Below are 27,248 nucleotides of genomic sequence, written 5' to 3'. Positions count from 1 at the left end.
TCAATGGAGTCAAATCTTCAGACCATAAATGGTCAAGTGGCCCTCTTACACAGTTCCTTTGTAACAAAACTTCAATCACCCCGCCAATACTTCCTCTCGGGACTCAATCTACCCTTATAAGCCTTCTTTTATTATAGGCTGTCTCAAATCTTCCTTTCGAGACTTATATGAATCCTCAAACTTTCAATCAGTGCTTTTAATTCCCTGCGTAATCCTTACACAAAGGTTTTACACGCGATACACATCTTTCCACTTTGGATACAACCTTTTTCCTTCTTTATACTGTTCTGCACAAAACCTGAGGCTAAAACCTCATCGCAATCGCTATCGGCACTCTTCCCGAGCCTTACCACATATGTGGTACATCACCCCTTTGACTCCGATCTTTGACTATCGGGATCGTAAAATGCTGGTTACATAATACAAAGGAATTCCACGCACCTTCCGCCCGAATCATATAATAAGCGGACTTCAAAGTTTATACACTGGAACTTATAATTGTCGTCGGTTCCATAACTTATCGCTCCACCATGCTTCTGCTGCAACCTTTGCCTTCTTCGAACACCGATTCTCGATTTCCGAACCTCTGATCATTGATTAGCGCTTAATCGCTTTCACCGTATCGGTGTTCCACTATATTGGCCCTTGACTACTTCAAACCGCCGATCCGACTGGTTCTCCGGACTCGATAAGGCTATAAATTGGTCTCTATAATATTTCACATCCGGAACATAGTTCCAACTGTGTTTTGTACTAATTTTTTAGTGTAAACAGGGATTTAGGTTGAGAGACTTACTCTCCATAAATAGTCCCGCCAGTGCGATGCTTCACCTCCTTCTTCAAAGAAATCATCCGGACCATTGATCCATGTAATCAAACGGTTCCTATGCACTAGTATTCTGATCCCTTGCTCTTCAGTTTACTTAGTTTTCCCGCTAAGTCTTCAGGTTTCCATATTTTAGCTTCTCCTCAAAGGGTTTCTTCAAAGGTTCTAGGTATTCAGTTCCGCAGCTCAACTACTCTTTAAACTCAACTCCTCGAGCTCTCAACTCCCTTTCTTTGCTTGTTCTTCAGAACTCCGACTTCCATGGTTCAGCTTCTCTAAGCTTAACTCTTGAGCGCCCCTCGCTACACTATTCCTCTAGAGTTTCCTCTGTCTCTTCACTTCGATTCGAAATCCATTGTGATTCCTATGAATCACTTCTCTTCCTCTGCGTCCTTCAGAATTCTGCCTGTACCTGTACAAAGCCTACGAATTCACAAGTAATTCATTTATGAAATACTCTTTAACACATAATGACACAGTCAGGATAAAACTCTGTATATATATTAATGTAAAAGTAGGATTACATTTGAGACTCTTTGGTCTCGCACACACACAAGGCCTGATTTCTACTATTCGTGGCCTCCCTATTGAATGTGCAGGTTCACTTATTTATGAGAACACATTGGGTTGGATCAGTAAAGGATCCGATCAATCCTCTAACAAAAGCCCTAAAGCTCTCTGTATGCATACATATGTGGTAGATAAGTCTCCTTGAGACTTTATCCATTCCATCTTTTCCTCTGTTTTAAAACATAAAAGTCTTCTTATCAACTTCCCAATTAATGCCTAAAATATCTCTCTTGTTCCTAGAATCATGGAACTGTTTAAGAGTTGGATTTGACTTCTACCACTCATGTTCTCATTTATTTATTTTGAGAGCATTTACATATTCTCCCACTATCTAATTAAATCACACTAAAAAGCCTAAATATTACATTTACTTGAGACTTAGGAAAACTATTTCCTAAAATATGTGACCCCCTATGTCTACTATTTACAATTATTTTCCTTGGGTTGCATGCTCTTGCATTAGACTCCCAAAGTATAAAATATTCATGATCTCCTGATCATGTGTCTTCTAGTCTTGGTCTTCCTAGATCCCATACTTTGTTTTGTAATATTCCAGCTGCTTTGTTCCCTTGTTGCTGCTGCATTTTTGCTATCTTCTTCTTCTTGTCAATCAGATTCAATTTCTGATTGATCTTGCTTGTTGCTGCTACCATTTTCCTCCTTTTGGACTGCTTCATCATCAGCTCCCATATTTCTTCAATTTCTATGTCCAGCATATCTTTGAACTCGTCCATTTTCTGCTTTGTATTTCTGCCTCTTTTTCTTTGTTTTAGGTTACTGTTGCTGTCTTCTATGTTGAATTTTTCTTTTATTGCTCCAACTTTTTCTTTGCTCGCTTTACTAACTGCCTCCCTATCATCCTTACCCTCTTTCATGATTGAATCATGACTATTCAGCACTTTCTCTAGCAAATTAATTTCTCTACTCCATAGATTGATTTCTTCCATAGAATTCTCTTCTTCTCTTATCTTTATTTGGCTGTTCACGTGTGCCAAATCTCCTCTAGCACTTGCAACAAAACCTGCACACTCAAAACACTTGTTAAAATTAAAAACATAAGGCTGTTGTGCCTTATCTTCCTTTGGCAACAATTTAGTTTGCTGCTTTGTTTTCTCCTTCTCCTCTGTCAGCACATCAGTATGTTGATTCGAATTCTCAGCAAAATTCATGAGACTGTCCATTAGTCTCTCTTTCACACCATCTGTTCTAATGATGTCTTCCTGCTTGGGTTCACAGTAGTGAACTTCTCCTTCCTTAACTTGCTGCTGGTTATCTTCACTTTGAAATTGTTTGATTCCTACTGCCTCTTCACCATCTTTAAACAATCTTTGCTCAATCTCTCTGATCACATACTCATACTCATTCGTGCTTTTTAATGAACCTGCAAACAAATTATTACACCTTCCTATCTCCATGGCTACTTGAGACACATCTTCTTCTTCAGAAATTGTAACTACTGCTTCTGTTCTACCGTCAGGTTCTCTCATTAGTTTCTCCAGCAGTTTAATTTCCTCTTCACACTTAGCAAGCACTTCATCACAATGCTCTCTTCTTCCAACTTCATCCTTCACATACTGTGTTACAATATTAAAATATTGTCTTCCTTTGACCCTTGTAATCTCAAGGTCTTTCTGCAGTAGCAAATCACTACTTCCCTCATTCAAGAGGTCTCCTTCATCATACTCTGTTCTCCTAGAGTACTCCTCCAGACTTTCGACATCTTCAAAACACTCCTTTGTTAGTGTTCCTTTTCCCAAGGCTAAATCCTTTGCATAGGGTTCCTCCTCCTTAACATCTTTCAGTAGATGTCCTTCTTCCCTACTGTCTGTCTCAACAGTTTCCATGGCTATCTCCATTGTGCCTATCATCATAGTGAATTGATGATCCTTTATTATGTTTTTAGCTAACATAATCTCTTCCTCAAGTTTGCCTTCAGTCCCTTGTTGTTTATCTCCTCTGAAGATATCTTAATATGGCTGCTTTTCTCCTACAATATCTGCCATCATACAAAAACTATCAGTTTTAAAAATGTAAGACCCTATGGTCTTACTTGATGGTTCAGCCATCATATCTCCCTGCTGTTCTAAATGATTCATATGATTTAGAAATTATTTGATAGTCTCTTCTTCAATCTCCTCAAGCCCTTCACTTGGTTGCTTGACATCTTTCTCCAGCTGTATATGAGATCTATCTATCTCATCCATTTCCAAAACAAAATTTAGATTCTGCTGGTCTTCTTCCTTCTTCATGACAATATCAGCTAATTTCCCTTCACTTGTTTCACCTACAATCATACACAAATTGTCAGATTTAAAACTATGTGACCCTTTGGCCTCACTTGAAGTTTCAGTCTTCAAGTCTTCATCTTCACTTTCTCCCAGAAATTCTCCTTGTTCTGGTTCAGGAATGTACTCTTCCATTTCCATTTCCAAATCAACTTCCTTGAGTTTTTCCTTCAACCACTTCACCTGCTTTTGCTGTAGCCTTCTTTGCATCTCATGCCATTCCACTGGCTTCTTCCTCAAGACCCAACCTAGTCTCTGGCTTTCCTCAAGCATTCTCCTTAATGCATTGAGTTGTTCTTTAATTCAACAACCTCTTTGTCAATATCTTCTTGACTCATCCTCTTGCCATTTGCTTTGGCATCCTCTTTCTTATATCCTCTGTTGTTTCTTCTCTCTAAACCTCTGCTATGACTATTAGTAGTCATCTTCTTCTCTTCTTTCTTCATGAGCTCCTTTGTAACAAGCCTCTACAACAACTAGTTGTCCTCACTACAATATTACCTCACTAATCTCTCCTCACTTAGTCTTTTGGTAAGCACGGTCCTCTATCTGGAACATCCTCTTGAGAAACACCTTAGCTCCTTTTAGGCTTCTGCAATCTCTCACTTCCTCTTGAGAATACTTCAGCTGTCCTCTCTATCCAATATCTTGTTGGATTCTTCAGGTTCACTGCCACTTCTTCTTCATAGTATTCTCCTTACTCTGTCTTCAAGAACTCACTTGGTTCTTTTCTCACAACTTCTCTTGCTGTCACCTGTGCATTAGTATAAAAACACACATTCTTAATTGGAAATAGAACACATTGTCTCACCTTCAAGATCTCAACATGATCTTGGTTCACCCATTCTTCTGCACTTTGAATGGATTGTCCTCTAGTTGGTTTCCAAGTCCTCTCCTGGAATTGCTACAGTCTTCCAAGAACTTCAAAGTTCCCTCTTACAAATTACAAATCTTCTCTGATTACAAACTTATACTCTAATACCACTAATGATGCAGGGTAACCACCCGCACATACCCATAGTATGCATTTAACAATAATGCATCCACAACTGTTCCAGGTATTTGACTCTATTCAATGGAGTCAAATATTCAGACCATAAATGGTCAAGTGGCCCTCTTACACAGTTCCTTTGTAATGGAACTTCAATCACCTCAACAATACTTCCTCTCGAGACCCAATCTACCCTTATAAACCTTCTTTTATTACAGGATGTCTCAAATCTTCCTTTCGGGACTTATGTGAATCCTCAAACTTTCAATCAGCACTTTTAATTCTCTACATAATCCTTACACAAAGGTTTTACATGCGATACACATATTTCCACTTTGGATTCAACCTTTTTCCTCCTTTATATGGTTCTGCACAGAACCCGAGGCTAAAACCTCATCACAATCACTATCGACACTCTTCCCCCGCCTTACCAAATATGTGGTACATCACCCCTCTGACTCCGATCTCTGACTATCATAATCATAAAATGATGCTTCAGTCTCAAATCACCCGGCGCAACACTTTACACAATACAAAGGAATTCCACACACCTTCTGCCCGAATCATATAATAAGCGGACTTCAAAGTTTATACACCAGCACTTATAATTTTCGTTGGTTCCATAAATTATCGCTCCATCACGCTTCCGCTGCGACCTTTGCCTTCTCCGAACACTGATTCCTGATTTCTAAACCTCCGATCGCCGATTAGCACTTAATTGCTATCGGTGTATCGATGTTCCATTATACTGGCCCTTGACTACTTCAAACCGCCGATCCGACTGGTTCTTCGGACTCGATAAGGCTATAAATCGGTCTCTATAATATTTCACATCCGGAACTTAGTTCCGACTGTGTTTTGCACTAAATTTTCAGTGTAAACAGGGATTTAGGTTGCAAGACTTACTCTCCATAATAGTCCCGCCAATCCGATGCTTTGCCTCCTTCTTCAAAGAAATCATCAGGACCATTGATCCATGTGATCAAACAGTTCTTGTGCGCTAGTATTTTGATCCCTCGCTCTTCAATTTACTTAGTTTTCCCGCTAAGTCTTCAGGTTTCCATATTTTAGCTTCTTCTCAAAGGGTTTCTTCAAAGGTTCCAGGTATTCTGTTCCGTAGCTCAACTACTCTTCTAAACTCAACTCCTCGAGCTCTCAACTCCCTTTCTCTGCTTCTTCTTTAGAACTCCACCTTCCACAGTTCAGCTTCTCTAAGCTTAACTCTTGAGCGCCCCTCGCTACGCTATTCCTTTAGAGTTTCCTCTGTCTCTTCACTTGGATTCGAAATCCATTGTGATTCCTCTGAATCACTCCTCTTCCTCTGTGTCCTTCAAAATTCTTCCCGTACCTGTACAGAGCCTACAAATTCACAAGCAATTCATTTATGAAATAAACTTTAACACACACTGACATAGTCAGGATAAAACTCTCTCTCTCTCTCTATATATATATATTAATGTAAAAGAAGGATTACATTCGAGACTCTTCGGTCTCGCACCCACACACAGGCCTGATTTCTACTATTCGTGGCCTCCCTATTGAACGTGCAAGTTCACTTATTTATGAGAACACATTGGGTTGGATCACTGAAGGATTTGATCACTCGTCTAACAAAAGCCCTAAAGCTCTCTCCATGCATACTATGTGGCAGATAAGTCTCCTTGAGACTTTATCCATTCCATCTTTTCCTCTGTTTTAAAATAGAAAAGTCTTCTTATCAGCTTCCTAATTAATTCCTAAAAGCTCTCTCTTGTTCCTAGAATCATGGAACTGTTTAAGAGTTCGATTTGAATTCTACCACTCATGTTCTCATTTATTTATTTTGAGAGCATTTACATATTCTCCCACTATTTAATTAAATCACACTTAAAAGCCTAAATATTACATTAACTTGAGACTTAGGAAAACTATTTCCTAAAATGGATGACCCCCTATGTCTACTATTTACAATGATTTTCCTTGGGCTGAATGCTCCTGCATCATATCTGTTCAGCTTTGATTTAGCTCGATCTTTAAGCTTCTGTAAGTTTGATAGTAGAAGTAGATTATAATATTTTTCTTTGGTTATATTGCATGATCGGGTTAATCTATAGTCATATTTTCTACATAGATCTCAAAGGTAGATTTGTAGAGAATTTGCATGAAATTCTACATGGTATCAGAGCCTAGTTTATCGGAGCTATGAATAATATATGGAGAAGAGAATTCGAAGTTTGAGGTTTGGAGTTGCAAGTGCAAATCGAATTCTTATCATACTTGAAGGTTGGACAATGGTGTTCTATGGCTTGAGACTCGAGTATGCCTTGGAAGGTAGCTCGAATTACATAGCATGGAAATATCACATGGAGGCTGTATTAGAAGATAATGGCTTAAAGGATTTCATTGATCAAGAAATCCCAAAGCCAGGTTCAACTAATGCACAAGAGTTGGTTGAGTGGAAGAAATGTGTGGCGAGGGTGAGACGGATCATCCTTGAGGGAGTTCAAGACCATATTGTCTCAAGTCTCCATGGGAAGGATACTCCATTTTCAATGTGGAAGACATTGAAGGACCTCTACGAGAACAACAACGACCAGAGGAAATTGGCGCTCAAGGATAAGCTTTGAAGAATCAATATGGAGAACGACAATACTATTTCCACACATCTAAAAAAGCTCACCACTTACAGAGATGAGCTTGGTAGTGTGGGAATAACTACTATCGATGATGATGGTGAGCCTCACTCTCCTTGGCCTTCCAAAGAGCTAGAATAGCTATCAGGACTCTATGAATGGAACGGAGAAATTGCCGGATTGGTAACGACTGTGGTCGGATCTGATGTAGGAGGAGATCAAGAGGAGCACTCGAGATGGTTCTTCATCCAAGGATGATGATGAAGAAAATCTGACCTTAGCAAGTAAGGCAAGGAAATGGAAGGGGAAGGATTCCCATTCCAAATTGAATTCTTCTCATGGAGGGAAGAAGGTTGACAAGTCTAAAGTGAGATGCTTTAATTGTCACGAGATGGGTCATTATGTGACTAATTACCCATAGAAGAAGTCCAAGAAGGGATCCTCGGAAGGATTAGAAGGTGAGGCATTAGCCTCTCAGTTTGAAATGGACTTCACCCTCATCGCATGCATGGTGTCATCGATGATGGGTTGTGGTTGGTATCATGACAATGGAGCCTCATTCCACATGATCGACAATAAAAGTTTATTTGGTACTTTAGAGGAGAAATACCTCAAGATTCACATAGAGATGGGTCACGACAAAAAGTCTAGTGTTTCAGGAGTGGGCACAGTTGATTTTCAGAGGGAGCATGGAGCTTTTATCACATTGACATATGTGAAGTATGTGCCTGGACTTAAGAAAAACTTCGTATCAGTCGCGATGTTGGAGGACAAAGGCTACAATGTTGTCTTTAGTAAGGGAAAGTTTTTCCTTAGACACATCACCACGAGACAGGTGAAACAGATTGGTTCATGAGTCAAGAACCTGTATGCTCTTGAGGTTCAAGATGCATGCAAAGCCTTGAGGAGCAAGGAAAATGTTAGAGACTTGGTGGTTGAGAGGGAGAGTACATTACCTCTCAACATGCAGTCCCATAAGAAGTCTCAGACAATTGTGGAGCAGCCACAATTGGAGAAGCTGAGAGGAGACCGATTAGAGGCATCGAGTCATGTAGAGGCCTCCAGTAGGGGGAAATTTCGAGCCAAGTGGGCAGAGGGATCACATGCAACCATACCTCTAGGTGTGAGGTGGGGCGATGTTAGTCCCAAGAAGGCTGAAATTCGGTAGGGTCCATTGAGAGGTTTTATCTCATAGATTGTACCTTTCTACAGGAGCCCAAAGTACATAGTAGCGGGAGGAATCAGTGGGATTGATGAAGTCAGAGATCAAAGTGACAGAGGTTAGAGAATTCAGATACTGAAGAGTGCAGAGAAGGTTTGACAACAGTGCAGAAAGGCCGAGTCAGCAGAAGCACAGAGTTTTTAATCGACAAAGGCAATAGTAGTCAGATACTTTGATGACAGAGGCATCATATTGATTCAGGTTGGATGTTTTTTTGTTTTTGGAGTTGCCAGAGCAACAACACTAGAGAGAAGTGTTGCATGCAGAACATTCCAAAGGTTTAGGATCGGGATCAAGTTGAATTCCTTTCTTGTTGAGAGGGAGTGTTGAAAATAGCAACAAGAAATGATAAAAATAGAATCCAGAATATTCCAATTTTAATTTGTCATTGAATTAAAATTGTGAATTAAATTCGAATTTAGTCTCACTAGTTGCTTGGAATTGATTAATTAATTCATTATGGATTAATTAGTTGGATAAATTCAAGTTAGAAGTCTTTCTGCAGTCATGCAAGAGTCATCACTTAAATTAAGGAGATTATCCCTTAATTAAGGAGATAAGATTGAGTTATATTCGAGTTTTAATTAGTTAGCTCAGTTTATTGAGTTAAGTCCAGTTAAATTAGTTTCAAACTGTTTGAGGAACTGATTGTGAGTTATCATTCAGTTGATGCATGCATGCACTCAACTAGTGTACTCCAGATAACTGAATATTCCCTCATCATAAACTCATGCATGTCTATTCTGAGAAAGACCCAGTTGAGCTAAATGTCAAGGACAGTGTACTATCAATTGCATGTTTCTTTTATAAAAGAAAATAATGCATGCAGTCAAGGTAAGGTTCCTTAAGGATTGCAAAATTCTGATAGTGTGTTAGAGTAGTGTATGAGAGCACTGTTACACTAGGTGAAGGAGATCATATCAAAGGTAACTACGCAAGGAAATAGGATCTTGGAGGCAGAGGAGAACACTTGTGAGAAGCTTTGATTACCTGTGAGCATCCAGGAGGATTGTACCGAGAGTTGGCTAGTTGTGAGAGCTAAGGCTTTGTATAATTCTAATGTATTTCCACCTTGTATGATAATACAGATAGTGGGGTTTTTAGCTGAGGCTTTTCCCTGAGTATTTTCTGTGTTTCATGTGCATTGATTCTTCTTCTTATGGTTATATGTGTTCAACTTTGATTCAACTCGATCTTTAAGCTTCAGCAAGTTTGATAGTAGAAGTAGATTATAGTATTTTGCTTTGGTTATATTGCATTATCACGTTAATCTACACTCAGATTTTCTACATAGATCTTAGAGGTAGATTTGTAGAGAATTTGCAGGAAATTCTACATATTAAGAATATTAAACATTATTGGATTTTGTCTTCAATTTGTAATAAAGATTATTATTATTGAGTATTTTCTTTTGATATAATTGCTTTTTATTTTTATTTAAAGAAAACATCAAAAATTGATTAATCTTATTTTTTAAAAATCATCAAAATTTGATTAGGTTTTTATGATTTTTGGGTTGTTAATCTATCTTTTTATCATTAAAGAAAATGAGTCTGAACCAATTACAAGTTAGTCTCTATTGTTACAATATATATGCATAATAGGAATGGTTTAAAATATTTATTTCAAGTTTTTATTATATAACTTATAATACTAATGGTTTGAAATATTTATTCCATGTCTTTTATTATAGTGCATTGTTGCATTATGCAGATATGCTATTATCTTTGCACTGTTGCATTATGCAGACAATAACATGTCTGCACGTTATTTGTTCACTTTATTTCTTTACATTACATTGTGTGATTACTCTTTGCACTTGAACCTTATTTCCTTATTTCTTGAAATTGCACGTTATTTGTTCACTTTATTTCTTTACATTACATTGTGTGATTACTCTTTGCACTTGAACCTTATTTCTTGAAATTACATTGTATGGTTTATTGTTTGCACGTTATTTGTTTACCTTATTTCTTTACATTACATTGTGTGATTACTCTTTGCACTTAAACCTTATTTCTTGAAATTACATTATATGGTTACTATTTACTTATTTTGAGACGGTTCTACACTACTGTAAATGTATATTGTACATGTGTGTAATTCATTCTATAGTCTGCAACCACTACTTTGCATTTTGGTTCTTAGGGTTTAACATCATTTTGGTTCTTAGGGTTTAGCATTTTTTTGGTTTGAGGTTTTAAGATTTCTTTGGATTTTAAATGCTTGTAATCCATTCTATTCTTTCTAGTGGGTATGTCTACAACCACTACTTTGCATTGTGGTTCTTAGGGTTTAGCAATTTTTTGGTTGTAGGTTTTAAGTTTTCATTGGAATTTTTAATGACAATTAGTAGAGTTTGATTGGAAACTTTCCAACACACCATGTATGGAACCTTACAAATATTTGTAGAGGAACCTCAAGGAGTGTAGAGTGCATCAATCTACTTGGATTTGTGGGAAAGTAAAAATTAGAGTGCATATTTATACATGAACCTCATGGAGTGCAGAGTGCATCAATTTACTTCGATTTGTAGGAGAGTAAAAGTCATAGTGCAAATATTGAGCACACTGTAGATTGCATCAATCTACTACATTGTAGATTGCATCAATTTACTTGGATTTGTAGGAGAGTAAAAATCAGAGTGTAAGAAGGAAATTTTATTGTGCTTATGAACTTCCATATCATGAAGTGTAGGAGAGTAAAAATCAGAGCATAAGAAGGGAATTTTATTGTGCTTATGAACTTCGATATCATGAAGTGTAGAGTGCATCAATCTACTTCTATTTGTAGGAGAGTAAAAATTAGAGTGCAAATATTAATAAATTATGTTGAATTTTTTATTTAATATAATTATTAGGTATTTTTGAACATGTAAAAATTTAATTTAAGAAAACTAATTCATGCATAAACATATTTCATCTATACAAATAAGAATAAAAATGATAAATATAACCATATAATAAATAAAAAGAAATATATATATATATATATATATATATATATATATATATATATATATATATATATAATATTTCATCCATACAAATAAGAATAAAAATTATAAATATAACAATATAATAAATAATACGATTTATATAAAGTATTATTGGTTTAAAAAGTAGTAGATGTTTCATGTGATCTGCGCTGAAGAATCTTTTGTAAAAGTAGTAGATTTTTTTTTTTTCAAAGAGAGAAGAATCAAGTTCATACGAAGGTTAAAGAAATAGTTATTTAAGTAAAGATAAATTAATTAATGATTTGTTATTTTTTTTTTTAAATTTACAAATTGTGTGGTAAAACGAGGTATGTTAATAAAGAGAAATTAATTAACAATTTGTTACCAAAATCTTTAAAATTTACAAATTGCATAAATTATTCTAGAACCGTTCATTAAAAAAGAGTACAAATTGATTATAAAATTCTTTAACTAAATAATAGAAAATCACTTTCTAATTTATTATCTTTAAATTCAAAAAGTGAATAATCAACTTCATAAGGAAAACTTTTTATTTTGGGCAATTTAAATTTTATGACAAAAAAAAATTGTTTTTAAAAGAAAAATCATGAAATGGAATATATTAATAAAGGAAAAATTATTAACAATATGTTATCAAAATCTTTAAAATTTAAGAATTGCATAACTTGACTCTGGATAATTAATTATAGCTCTCCTTTTTTCCCTAATCTGATCTTCTAATTTCACTTTTTTTCTTTTTAATTATGGTTTCCTGGTTTCGTTATTTTGTATGCACTTATATAATTTCACTTTTTTCCTTTTAATTATGGTTTCCTTATTTTATATGCACTTATATAAGTTTCCACTTTGCTAAATTTTCATACTTGTTATAAATATAAATGATGGATGAAATAAATCAATTTCAATATGAAATTATGTGATGCTTCGACTCAGCACTACAGTTTCATCCTGTTATATTCGAGCTAACATTCTAATTGCTTTAAAAGAATATCCCATGGATATAAATATGATTTAAGTGATATATTTCTATACAAGAATACGTATATCCAGGAGCCTGCGATGGAAAGGATGCGCAACTTCTCAAACAACTTCTCAAAATAATATAAATATTATTAGTTTGTTTGGTTGTAAGTCGATTTTCATGTACAATTCGTGTTGCATAATACGTTCACGCAACATTTTAATGAAGTGCAGGCAATTATACTATCCTCCAAGTGCTATTGAACAAACGCTTTCCGGCGGCTTCTTCTGCACTTTATGCTTCTGGAAAACCCCAGCACCTGAGGCTTCTGGAAAAACCCAAGGAGATTGATATTTGAAGTGGCATAGAGATACTTGGTCCCATCTTAACGGTAATCCAACATCCCAACACCTTGGAAAAGCTCCCTGCGAATACTTGGAGAAGGGATCCAAGTCGAAACCATCCTAACATTCCTACACGAATTCTCCATACCTGACTATTTCCTTTCGCAAGATGTCGTCCATGGGATCAAGCAGCCCTTTCTATCTTGTTCGTTAAATTGCGGCGACAAAATCTTATTGGTTCGTTTAAAAAAAAAAATTTCCTTAGCAAACCGTATTCAGTAATAAGGAATTTATTAAATTTAATTTTACTGAGGATAACTAATCATTTCATAAAATTTATTATAAAATATTAGTGAAGTATTAACACTTTATCCATTTCATTTAAAAACCTAAATCGATTAAAAAATACTAAACAGTAAACGTTAAATATATGGCGATATCAAAATTAAACGTTAAATGTGTTGACATTCAATGTTATTTTGATTAAAATTTTCCGTTGCTATCACGAGTAATATTTAATTGAAAATTAACAATGTTTGCATTCAGAATAATCCTAGGTCTGAGCGACAATTTGAAATTGGATCAAGAAAAACCTTTACCAACAGGACTCTTTAGCAGCAAGACTCTGCCACTAGACATTTAATTCTTGTGTAGGAACTAGATCATCCCTTAAGTATAAGGCCGATGTGTTTGTAGGGACGCGCTATCTATTTCATGGGAAGAGATAGCATTGATTGATATAATCTTTTACCCAATCAATATTGTAGGGACTCTTTAGCAGCAGGACTCTGTCACTAGACATCTAATTCTTAGATAGATCCACTGCATAGCACTGATTGATCATGTCGTTTACCCAATATGTAGGAACCAGATCATCCCTCATGTATAAGGTGTATGCTTTGTAGGGACGCGCTATCTATTTCATGGGATAGATCCATTGCATAGTACTGATTGATCATGTCTTTTACCCCATAGATTTTAAATACGCGATAAAATTTTAGGTCGTGACAAAATGCAACAGACTCTATCCTTATCGTCAAAAGAATATGCTAAAAACTAAAGAACGTTAGACTCGCTATTTTAGGTATCCCCAAAGTTATGAAGTCTGCAATCTGCACGGAGACTTGAGCTAAATTGATGTACGCTTCTTATAAATATCATTTAATTTAGTTTATATGAGTGTCTTAATTATATATTATATATATATATATATTTTTAATAATTTTAATTTATATAATATCATTTAATAATGTATTTTCCTTAATTTATAACTACTTTTTTATATCTAAATAAATAAATATAAGCCTACATTATATATCATCTTTCAGTTATAAAGCAATGGAATTTAAATTTATTGCTTGTAAGACAACTCATATGCATAACCTATATAAGTTTAAAACGATTAAAATAAGAAGCATTACCTTTTGAATAATAAAACATATAAGTTTTAAAACGATTAAAATAAGAAGCATTACCTTTTGAATAATAAAACATTTTCAAAGGTAGTTGACTGATTTTATTATATATCCAATTAATAAGAATAAAGAATTATTACCAATATAAGTTAGTTTTATGTTTCGTAAAAACGGATAAAGAATGTATTGCATATATGAGTTATTTGTATGTTTTGTATCCTTTCTTTTATCTTATGAGATATGGTTTTTTAATTTTAACGAAGAATGTAGTAGATATGCGAGTTATTTTTATGTTGGTGCAAATTGTATGATTTTTTTTCCTTTTTTTTATTTGATAATATGTTTTTTAAAATTTTATAATATATATATTTTTATATATGTTGTTCGAATATATTTTATTTATAATTCTAGTTAAAGAGTTAATTTTTTTTAAATATAAGTGTATGTAATTAGTTTTATATTATTTATTTATCTGTTTAAATTTATTGGAAATGTTAAATTTTAAATATTTTTGTTTTTAGAAGAAATAATTAGAATTTTTAATTTGAGGAAGTTTTTATTTTATAAGGTATTTATGTTTCTTGGTTTCCAATTACCACTAGATATTATAAATGGTGTTCTAAAATTTGATTTTGTAAATTAGTTTTTTTTTAGGATATGAAAATTATTTTTGAAATTTATCTATGTTTGAGATATAAAATTAGAAAATGTATATCTAGATTTCATATCAATTTTAAATTTAATTGAGAGAGAGAGAGTTTGGGGCTGGGGACAAAGTGTGAAGGGGATAGAGTGTTAAAGGGAGAAAGAGAGATAGGGAGAGAGAGAAGGTGAGCATGGAAGTAGGGGGGAGTGAGAGAGATGGGAGGGCTGAATGGTAGAGGGAGAGAGATGGGAGGATTGAATGGTAGATGGAGAGAGAGAGGGCGGGGAGAGAGGAGAGAGTGAGGGTGGGGAAGTAGAAAAGGAGAGAAAGGAGGATGGGGGAAAGTGGGTAGAGAGAGAGGAACAAAAGGAGAGGGAGAAAGATATAGCTAGAGAGGGAGATAGAAGGGAAGGGAGAGCAGGTCAAGAGAGAAAGAGGGGGTGGGTAGAGAAAGAGGGAGGGAGAGGGATGGGGATGAATGGTAGGGAGAGAGGGAGAGTAGGAGAGGAAGGAAGAAGGAGAGAGGGAGTGAGTGAGAGAGAGAGAGAGGGAGTGAGGGAGAGAAGGATAAGGGGAGAGGTGGAGAGAGAGGAAGGGAGGGTGAGAGAGAGGGGATGGGTAGAGATAGAAATAGAGTGAGAAAGGGGGACATAGGGTGTAGGGGAGAGATTAAGAGAGGGAGAGAGAAAAAGAGAGACTGAGGGCAAGAGGTGAAGTGAGAGGGAGATAGGATGAGAGAGAGAGGTAGTGAGAGGGAGAGCCAAAAAGAGAGAGTGAGAGAGAGGTGGAGTGGGAGGGGGAGAGGGTGAGAGAGAGACAAAGAAAGAGAGATTGGGAGAGGGGGAGTGGGAGGTAGGTGGGGGATAAAGAGAGGGAGAGAGAGGGAGGGAAGGAGAGAGAGGGAGAGGGGTAGAGAGGGAGGGAGAGTGAAAAGATGGAGAGAGAGAGAGGGGCAGGTTAAGTGGGAGGGAAAGAGGGTGACGTAGAGAAAGAGGGAGACGGGTAGAGAGGGAGGTAGAGTGGAAGGATGGAGAGGTGGGGAGAGAGAGAGAGAGAGAGAGAGAGAGAGAGGCGGGGGGAGTGGGCGGTTGAGTGGGAGGGAAAGAGGGTGACAAAGAGAGAGAGGGGATAGAGAGTCAAAGATATATATATATATATATATATATATATATATATATATATATATATATATATATATATATATATATATATATATATGGAAAGGGAGAGTGGGGAGGAGTGAGCTAGGGAAGAGAATGATAAAGAGGGAAGGAAGGAGAGAGAGGAAGATGAGAAAGGAGAGGTGTAGAGAGGGAGGGCGGGAAGAAGAGGGAATGGGTGGAGAGGTGGATATAGAGAAAGAGGGAGGGAGAGATAGAGGTGGAGGTGGAGAGAGAGAGAGAGAGGGGGAGGGAGAAGGGGAGAGAGAGGGATGGTGGAGAGATAAAGAGAATGAGATAGAGGGAGAGAAACAAAGAAATAAAGAGTGAGAGATGGTGAGAAGGGAAGTCAACATGAGGGAGGTGCAGGGGAGAGAGACAAATAAATAAAGAGTGAGAGATGGTTAGAAGAGAAGTCAACAGAAGGGAGGTCCAGGGGAGAGAGAGAGGTGGGGTGTAAAATAGAGAGAGAGAGAGAGAGAGAGAGAGAGAGAGAGAGAGGGAGGAAGAGGGTGATTGAGAGAGGGGGGGAGAGAGAGAGTGAGTGAGAGAGTGATAGAGGGAGAGGGGGTGTGGGAGGGGGAGATGGTATGAGAGAGAGAGAGAGAGAGAGAGAGAGAGAGAGAGAGAGAGAGAGAGATGGGGAGAGGGTTAGTGGGTGGCAGGGAGATGTGGTAGAGGGAGAGAGATAGAGGGGGAGAAGGAAAGTGATGGAGAGAGAGAGGGAGGGAGAGGGGTAGATAGGGAGTGATGGAGGGTGGTTCGACTAGAGTGGGAGAGTGAGAGAGTGGAGAGGTGAATAGAGAGAGAGAGGAAAGAAGAGTAAAAGAGGGAGAGAGGGCAGGGCAGGTGGTGGGGTGAGAGAGAGATAGAAAGAGAGTGAGGGGGGGAGGAGAGATAGGGAGAGAGAGGTGAAGGGAGGGTGGAGAGAGGGAGAGAGAGTGAGAAAGGGAGAGTAAGAGATGGTGAGAAGGGGAGTGAGAAGGAGGGATGTGGCAGAGAGGTGGTAGGAGAGAGAGGGAGAGAGGGGATTTGGAGAGAGATGAAGAGGGTGGTTGAGAGAGAGAGAGAGAGAGATAGAGAGAAGGAGGAAGGTGGATGAGAGAGACTGTGAGGGGGATAGAGAGAGGAATATAGAGTGAGAGAGAGGGAGGTAGGCTGGACCAGAAGGGAAGGAGAGTGAGAGGGTGCAGAGGTGATTAGAAAGAGTGAGGGAGGGAGAGAGAGAGAGAGTGGGGGTGAGGGAGGTGGAGAGAGAGAGAGGGGGGGACAAAGAGAGAATTGGGGAGAGGGGGAGTTGAAGGGAGGGAGGCATGGGGGAGATAACATGGAGGTGGAACAAAGTTGCAAGCTCAAGCAGATCCACTGATGATGAAAGCAACTTTGGAGACTTAGGCTATGAGGTGACAACGTAATCACGCGAAGATAGAAAATGGAATAAAAAAGGAGTTTGATGTGTTGAAGTAGAAACTCATGGAAGAACATGAGTTGCACAAATAAGAAAATGAGTTGTAGCAGGACCAGGAACAACAGGGGGCGCAATATGCACTCACGGATGAAATTGTGCCCGTACAAGTTATAAATCCATCCCAACAATTGGCACGAAGCAGACATGGTGAGAGGTGTTGTTGATAGCATGCAAAGGATTCAATGACATGCATGTCATTGTGTGTATGCATACGATCCAACCCATTCAGCACACTCACCAAGGCAAAGACAAGAGGAAAGTCTGACTGGAGCTCAGCATGTAGTTGACAGTTGATGCACATGACCACTGACACACACTAAAATATCAGCACAGACACTATGAATCAGTGTGTTTCCGGTTCGGTTGCACCAAGAAGACCATGTGCATGCTACCAAATGAGTTGGATGAAGGAGCCACACTAACGCACCTGGATGTAACTCACGACCTTCACCATCACAATCATGTCAAATAGTTTCTCTCACCACAATGGACTGATTGTGAATGATGTCTTGCATGGCTTGCTTAAGCCATTTTGTTTCACACGAGCACATGTCCACTGTAATGTAATGTCTTGTCAAGTGGAAGTTCAAGTGTTGATAGTTCGATGTAACAGTCATAGAGTAGATGAAGATCCATGAGAGTAGCTGAACTGTCACAAAAGGGAATGTCAAGGTTCACCCCACCCTTTTCTATAAATAGAACCTCATAACTCATTGTAAAGGTTTTTGGTTAGCTAAGCTTTAATAGGAGTATCTTGAGAAACCTTGGATAGTATTGTAATGAGCCTTGACTTCTGCACTACGCAGAGCTATACATCTCTTTGGAGGAGCAGGCGGTTGTGTCTGTAACATTCCACTATTGGAACTCGTAGTTGGACATGGATGTATTATATGACTGGAACTTACACTGAATATAATAGAGCCAACATGTTTCATGCATATCTTTTATTGTATTCTATGCTATCTGATTTACTCTAAATGATATATGTATTTCTTTTCTTATGCATGCATTTATGGATTATTCTGTATAAGTATGTATGAATCTAAAGGGCACACTCATCTCAACCCCCGTGTGTTAGAACCTCTCATGCACCTTCCTTGGCTCACTGCAGTTGTCACACCCTTGCTAACAATAGATTTATCTTACTTTCTTCTGTGCGAAATCATGGTTAAGGCATTACCGTACGACCCACTGCTAGGACTTCTACACCGAAAGGTCTGAGGTCTAATTGGGACTTCTTACCGGGGAGATCCCCTTACATGTTGACGGGTCTAGCACCATCAACACTATCATATCTTTTCTTGTTTCTCTTTCCCTCATTCCAAACTGAAGTTGACAATAGAAGGAGGATTTTTCTTTCATTTTGTTCCTACACCTTTAGGCATAACTAGCCTCCACTATTTTCTGCATAGTTAGAGGTTAATCTATCATGCTAGATTTTAACATATTTATGAGAGAAATAATATACCAAACATAAATTTTCATTTCATTATTAAAAATGAAAATAATAGTCTCATCACATGTCTTTTAATATTTCCATCCAAATACATAAATAAAAGTTACATGGTAAGTTTTCCACTATTATTTCAGATGTTTTTGAAACCAAGTAATGTGGTTCATCATCAAGATGAATAGAAGAAGAGAATCTAATTCAACAAGGCTTAAAAAGGGGAAGCACTCTAAGTTAAAAATATTTTATAATATCTTACTATAAACTCTATTGGATCAAAATGTCTTCATCTAATTGTCTTGAAGATGAATTACATTAGTTGGCTTGAAACATGTTGATAATCAACTCATTTATGTGATGGATCTATAAGATATTTATTTAAATTGTCTAAAATGTATTAATACAAAATTAACATGTTGATAATCAACTCATTTATGTGATGGATCTATAAGATATTTATTTAAATTGTCTAAAATGCATTAATAAAAAATTAAATAAAGTGGATAATATCAATTCTTGGAGAGGAAAGAAGAATTATGATTGCAAAATAGAGACATAAGAAGAGTCATTTAATCATGCACATGATAAACATAAGCCCTTATCCTTTCAAAAATTTCACTAAGATTTCCTTAATGTCACAAGATTGATTTAACACAATTAGTAGATTTAGAGTTCCACTTAGTTACATGAATTTTATAATCATTCTCAAAGATGACAATGTGAATAATTGTCGCAATTTGAAATTTGAAATCAGAAACCAAAAATATCTAAGATTGAGTATATAATAGTTATTGGTGGTGTCATAAATACATATTCAATAATTAAATATTGAATTAATTATTGATAAACATTAAAGCGCATCAAATTAAGAGTAGTTTAAACTCTCTACATTTTTATTCATGTTTTTCAACCAATTTTACCCAACATAATGAAGAAAAACTTATGATTTCACCCACAATAACATAAATAGAAATGTCACAAAATGTAAAACATTTACACTACAACTCATCTCAATAATGACCTAGCATTATTTTTTCTTAATGGAATCACCTAATTTTTCTCATTATTGATTTCAAACTCAAAATAATATCATTTACGTGATCATTAATGCAATATTATTTTATCTTAATATAAACACGCTTATGTTCCTCATAATGAATTTCAAACTCAAAGTGAGACCATCCTTTGGTGATTCCATGAGGATAAATATGGCTTCTAATTAGTTAATGCTATTACCTAAACTACTTTTAACAAAATTCAAAATCATTATCGTAAAAGTATCTATTAGAATTGGATCTCGGGATCTTTCTTTTCCAAGTAGGTCTCTCTTCGATCTTTCGAACGAGAACTCATCGTGATGGGTAGGTGTATCACACCGGCAAGCTCGCCCGCCTCTGTTTATTCTACACACACCCATTATTTAATATTACACTTTCACTTTGTTACAAAGATTTCAGATTAATGGTCACTCATTTTAATTATTAATTTATTACTAAATATGTTATTTTAAAATTTATTTTTTATTATATTATAATTATAAAATAATTTTATATTATATTTTTTATAATGAGTGAATTATAAATATTATTTATTATAATTTTACAAAATATATTATAATTATTATTTTTTTAACGTGTGAATTATAAAGATAATTCATCACAAATAAATTAAAATTATTATATAACTAAAAATATCTTTCATCTAATCTTGCTATTAATTTAGGTGGACACTTTGAATTAAAAAAAGTCAAAATAAAATTATTGTAATATTTTCTTATTGACATAGAAAAATATATACACATCAAAATATTTCCAAATAAAAAGTCAGTAATTTAAAATACCATAAAATATTAATAATAATCTATATTTAAAATATATTTAATATTTCAAAAAATGAAATAAAATTTATTACTATATATAATTTACTCAAATTATAATGAAAAGGCAAATGACACGAGATTTTATGTTAATAAATATGAGAAACGCATAGTGCATCTCTCACATTCCCTTTTACAATTTCTCTTCCATTTTTTCCAAACTCTCCAGTCAATTATATTTAAATGCATTACTTTTGTTTCCTTTTTTCAATTAGTGACGAAAATATTAATAATGCAATTTGTGTGGGTCATTTACTACTATCATTAGATTAATAGAATACATATTAATAGAATATATGTTAATTGGTGGTGTTTTTTTTTTTAATTAATGGTTTTAATACCATTATTTGTTTTACAAATTCAAATAGAATGAAAATTTTAAGTGTTACATATTTTAAAAATAATTTATTCAAATTTTATAGGATAAAATAATGTTAATTTAAAAATCAGCAAAATTTTATAAACATTATATAATATTATTGGAAATTTAAATGTTTCTTGGAAACTATCACATAGTTTATTATTTAATATAGACTAGCCAATGTTTTATATAATTCTAAATAATTTTTCATAATAAATTCATATAGAAATTTAATAATTATATTAATGGTAAACATGGATAGAAAAACAATAATTGGAATGGTAGGTAAGGAATTAACTATCCTCTCCACCTACGTGGATTCTATTTACAGTACGTTAATTGAAGAATATAAGCTAATTAATATTTAAAATATCATCTCTTAAAATAATAAAAATATACCAATATATATTTATTTATAACCATAAAATAAAGAGTCAAATTTTAAAAAGCAAAAATAATCGACCAAAAACTAATATTGACATAAAACTTTTATAATACACGAATCTAAAAAACACTCCAACCACAAATTTTTGAGAATATGCTAATTCAAGTCTTATTCCTCGTAAAAAAACACTAAAGCGAAACTCTAAACTAATCAATAAATGTTATCTAATCAATAAATGTTGTCACTGAGCACACACTCTAAATCAAAGCCCTACACAATTTACTAGAACTCATCACTCAAGCTATCAACTTGATCAAACTGTTGTAGCCATCATTCAAGCTATCAACTTGATCAAACTGTTGTAGCTTTCCTCGGGAAGTCTGTGTGCAACCCATTTAGCATGTAAAAAGTGCCTATACATCATGGATGGTTAGATTTTAGAATCCTTTGGCACCACTCTTACATGCATATGTGAGTGTGCACGCCCTTTAGCAGGTCAAAAGTGCCTATACGGAAATATTTCAAAAGTCTTTGGCACCACCTTACATGTATATTCTAGTATAAACACATTTACCAATGGGGTTAATTTATGTTTATAGATATAATTCCAGATATATTTAATATATTTTCTTGAAGTATATTAATAATGATGATGATGACGATGGTTAACGTCCACTAAGACCAAACTTTGGTCTCTCGGACCTAAAGAAATGAATTATTTAGTTTGATTTAAGATTTTTATTCCTATGCTCAAAAAGCTTGGAGAGAAGCCTCCTAAGCTCACTGTAATTTTGACAACGTAAAAGGCTAGGAAGTTCAATATTGCAACAAAGATTTTGAAACTGAGATCTTATGTGGTTGTATGCGGGGCACTCTAAGAGGAAGTTATTTTCATCCTCGATGTTCATATTGTCACAGAGATGGCAGAACCTTTCCATTATGTGGTTGTACGCGGGGCACTCTAAGAGGAAGTCATTTTCATCCTCGATGTTCGTATTGTCACAGAGATGGTAGAACCTTTCCATTATGTGGTTGTACGCGGGGCACTCTAAGAGGAAGTCCTTTTCATCTTCGATGTTCGTATTGTCATAGAGATGGCAGAACCTTTCCATCCATGGTGTTTTAGGAACTGCCCAACAACCCGTTTCACTATGGAGCTCATGAGAGTTCATTCTAATTTTGGCTATATTAATTTTCTTCTTTGACCTAATTAAAACAGAGAGATACTTTTGATCTTCTAGAGTGGGGTTGATGACCTCCTTATAATATCTTAATTTTCTTTTAGGTGCTAAATCTTTCTCACACCACATTTTTTCTTTGAACTTAGAAGTAACAATATTTTTAATGTTATTAATGTTTTGTAATGCAACATTCTCGTCGATCTCCCAATGGTTTAACCATGAACTAGTGTCTTTATACCAACTTCATTTGAGCCTTAGGTGGTTTTGGCTGGAATTTAAAGCTAGCTTAGGAAGTCTATGGTCTCCTATGTTATTGAGTTTGTGCTTATGCAACAGAAGCCTAGTCATAGCTAAGCTCTCGATAGGGGAAATACCCACTTCTATAAGGAGAATAGGATAGGGTGTGTTGCTTTTAATTTTGAGGTTATACGTTATAAAATTCTTCTGGATTTGCTCAATCTTTCTCCAGGATTCTCTAGAGATGCTACAACCCTAAACCTCACATCCATATAAGATAACCGGAGTGACTAAAGTTTCAAAGAGGAACTTCTGTCTATCCCACATTACATTAGGAGGTTTGCCATTTTACAATTATTTTCAAGACCAAAATAAGCTTTCCATCCCCCATTAATCCTTTTATCAATGCTATAGTTATAGTTCTTGTTGAGCTTGTGATGAATATCAATTCCTAGGTACTTGTAGGAAGACACTTCCTCCAAGTTACTATTGTCATACATAAAATTACCCTAAGTTTCCTTCTTGGATTTGATAATCATAACTTTTGTTTTGTCAGTGTTAACAATCATACCCATAATATTAACTATATCCATAATATATGTTAAACTAATATATATATATATATATACACACACTCACACCATTTAGCATGTAAAAAATATTCGGAAAGTATATGGCAAATAAATTGATTTCAGAAGTGTTTGGCACCAATTTTACATTGAAGTTATTTTTGTTAACAAATTGATGTTCTAAAACAAAAAAAATTATTATTATATTAAATATTTATTGTGTTAGAAACTTTATTATTTTTTAAAATTATTTTAACAATATATTAATAAAAAGATTATTATTATAATTATAATTTTGTATTGTATAAAGTTTTATTCTACTTAGTATATTTATAATTTTTATTTTATAATATTTCAATAAGTATTATTTTTATATATCAAATATATTTTATTATAAACTATATTTTTATTTTTCTCACAATAAAAAATTCATATAAATTTATAAAATAGATAAATATATATAATTACAATATTAAAACTTATATGATATAAGAGCTTTTTATTACAAACTTTATGTTAATTTGGAATCAAACATCTTATTAAATATGCACGCATAATATATATAACTTTAAACAAACTAAAATAAAATAAGAATGATTATATTCTAAGAATGATTATATTTTGATTAGTAACAAGTTATTTTATTTTCCAAAACTTCCAAAGTAGGTATATCAATGATTTTATTATATATTTTAAGACAACGACATTAATACATGTCGCTGATATATGTCGATACCTATATAATAATTACATGCCCAACTACATTAATAATTATTAAATAGGTATATCAATGATTTTATTATATATTTAATTATTAAGAAAACAACATTGATACATGTGGTTGATATATGTTGATACCTATGTAATAATTACATGCCCAATCGCATTAATAATTATTAAATATATGTTATATATTTAATATTAATATTAATTATTACAAAATTATAATAATTATGTTTCAATATTATTATGTTATATTATAATATTAATATAATAATACTAATATTATTTACTATATATTTATAATAATTACAATATTGATATTATGTTTTAATGGTGGTATGAGTTTTAGGGTTTTTTATAAATAAAAATAAGTAAAATATTAAACTAAATTGAGTAAATTTCAATTAACATCAAAGCTCAAATATTATAAACCATATCTTACAAATCCAATATTAAATTTTAATATTATAAAATCTATATATTATAAACCATAATATTAAATTATATTCGATAAGCCTAATATTAAATGCTAATATTGTTGAAATTGCAAGCTTTAATTAGAAAGTTTACCTAATCTATTTTCTATTGAATTTAAAAAATGTAAATTTATATTAAAAACATATTTTAAATAACAAAAAAATAATAAAAACATATTTTAAATACCAAAAAAGATAATGTGTGAAAAGGAAAACACATTATCTAGATTTTAATTTTTTTTGCTAATTAGTTTAATAAAATGTATATATTTATATTAAAACAATTCTTTGTACCTACCACAGGTAGTATATAATAAATTAATTTGCTTTGACCAATTTTTTATTTTTTCCATAGTTTAACATTAAATATTGAATTTTATTATTTTTTGATATTATTTTAATATATTTATTTCAAATATGATTGGTTGACACCTTATTTTGACATCATTACATAGTACATTGAAATATTTCTTAATATTCAGGTTTTTGTTTTATATGACAACTAAAATAAATTAAACGGCCGAAATAGGTTTTACGTACAAATAAAATAAATTAAAGGACGAAAATAGGTTGTGGACCATTATGATTTAAATTTCATGACGTGTGATTACATACGATTTCATCCAAAATAGGCTCGTGGCCAATTATGCTTTACATTTCATAAGTGTCATCACCTAATGTCCCCTGGTGAGTTATAAAATATGAAACTTCCAGATCTATAGATTGCCTCAAAATCTGATTCGGGATGGTGGGTTATAAAATATGAAACGTCTAGATCTATAAATTGCCTCAAAATGAAATATGAGTCATCGGATTCTATTTTATTATTTTAAACTATAATTATAATTATTATTATTAATAATATATGTACCTTTGTATAATAAATTTCTTATTAATTTAAATTGGAATCAACCACATAATAGATAACGCGTGTCTTCACATGCCACCACTACTGCGATCCAGGGAAGGAGATTTTCCCAGGTTTACTAAAGGACAGAAAACCCTATCTTCTATCTCATTTGTGCATTTGGCATTTGTTCCTGCCCATATGCGCTACTCTCCTTTGCTATTTTCGCAATATCTCCCCAAGTGTCATTTCTTAGTTTGTTAGAAGTGTTGAATTGAATTCTGGGCATGCGTTGCTTTTCTTACATAGAGGAATGCATAGAGCTATCAATACTTAATTGAATGTTAATTTCATAACAATTATTCCTTGTTTTTTTAATATTGTAATTCGTTTTTTAAAACCATTTCATACTTATTTCTACGATTTTTCGTTCCAAGGGTATTGCAGGAAAATGAAGGATGACATTGAGAGGTTCCCGAACCCTAAGGGGTAAATTCTCCATGCCCCTTTCCAACATATTTTTAGCTGACGATTTTATGTTCTCTCAACTTTATGTATCTCATTGAATTCCAATGGTTTTTACTGTGTCTGTTTCATTGTGAAATATTAGTGCGATACTTACTTTTTCTTTTTCAAGGATTTGTGATTAAGAGCATATTGGATAAGGATTTGGGATTACGGGCATATTGGATAAGGATTTGGGATTAAGGGCATATTGGGTAAGTTCATGTCAGTGTTAATTTATCATTTTCCTATAGAAGGGTAGTATCTTCAATTCTCAAGTTTTTGGTACCTAGGGTTTTGATACCAACCTTAACTTTTATTACTTTCTGCGTTTTGCTGATATGTTCTTCAACTTGAAGTAATCATTACTTCGTTCTCTTTTTCTTTTTTTTCTTCTTTTATCCATATATCCAACATATACTTTGAACACTCGCTTCTTTAATTCAATTTGAGTTTTTTTAAGGTATGGAAGACTTCTTCTCACATGTTTTGACACATCGTACAGAGAATTCTTATGGATATATGGTCGCATAGAAAGTAATTTGGTTTCTAGGTAATTCTGACCATTTAATGGTATTAAGGTATATGAATACTAAAGGCTAAAAGTAAAAGTCTGTTACATCATGGAATTTTTTTTGGTCATTCTAAAGATTTGTTTAAGGATTAATTACTTCAATTACTATTAAATAAATTGCAGCTATGTTTTTTTTGTTTAGGGTTTAGCATTTTTTTGGTTTGAGCTTTTATGCTTCCTTGGAAATTTAAATGCATATAATCCATTCTATTATTTCTAGTGGGTAACTCTACAACCAGTACTTTGCATTTTGGTTCTTATGGTTTAGAATTTTTTTGTTGTTGTAGGTTTTAAGCTTCCCTTGGAATTTTTAATGACATATGGGAGAGTTTGAATAACTTTCTAGGAGTGTCTCAATAACTTTTATGGTTTTTTTTTTGGAAACACCTCATGGAGTGTAGAGTGCATTAATCTGCTTGATTTGTAGGAAAGTAAAAATCATAGTGCATATTTGTACAGGAATCTCATGGAATGTAGAGTGCATCAATCTACTTCGATTTGTAGTAGGGTAAAAGTGAGAGTGCAAATATTGAGCACATTGTAGATGCATCAATTTACTTGGATTTGTAGGAAAGTAAAAGGAAA

General features: G+C 34.1%; 1 protein-coding gene across 1 annotated transcript in view; it reads left to right on the top strand.

The window, feature by feature from the left end:
* LOC149159181 (protein RETICULATA-RELATED 5, chloroplastic-like) overlaps positions 1 to 26,055 on the top strand; it is a 441,272-nt gene extending 415,217 nt beyond the window's left edge. The window contains exon 8 of the mRNA XM_089436421.1: positions 26,023 to 26,055. Coding sequence (XP_089292547.1) covers positions 26,023 to 26,040 — 18 coding nt within the window. The 3' untranslated portion in view covers positions 26,041 to 26,055. The remainder of the gene's footprint in view (positions 1 to 26,022) is intronic.
* Positions 26,056 to 27,248: the final 1,193 nt, after the last annotated feature.

Source organism: Pinus tabuliformis, chromosome 5_2 (genome assembly GCF_031772625.1).
Source record: "Pinus tabuliformis cultivar Carrire ecotype Pingquan chromosome 5_2, CPIR1, whole genome shotgun sequence".
Taxonomy (NCBI): Eukaryota; Viridiplantae; Streptophyta; class Pinopsida; order Pinales; family Pinaceae; genus Pinus; species Pinus tabuliformis.
This window is presented reverse-complemented; position numbering and strand designations above follow the sequence as displayed.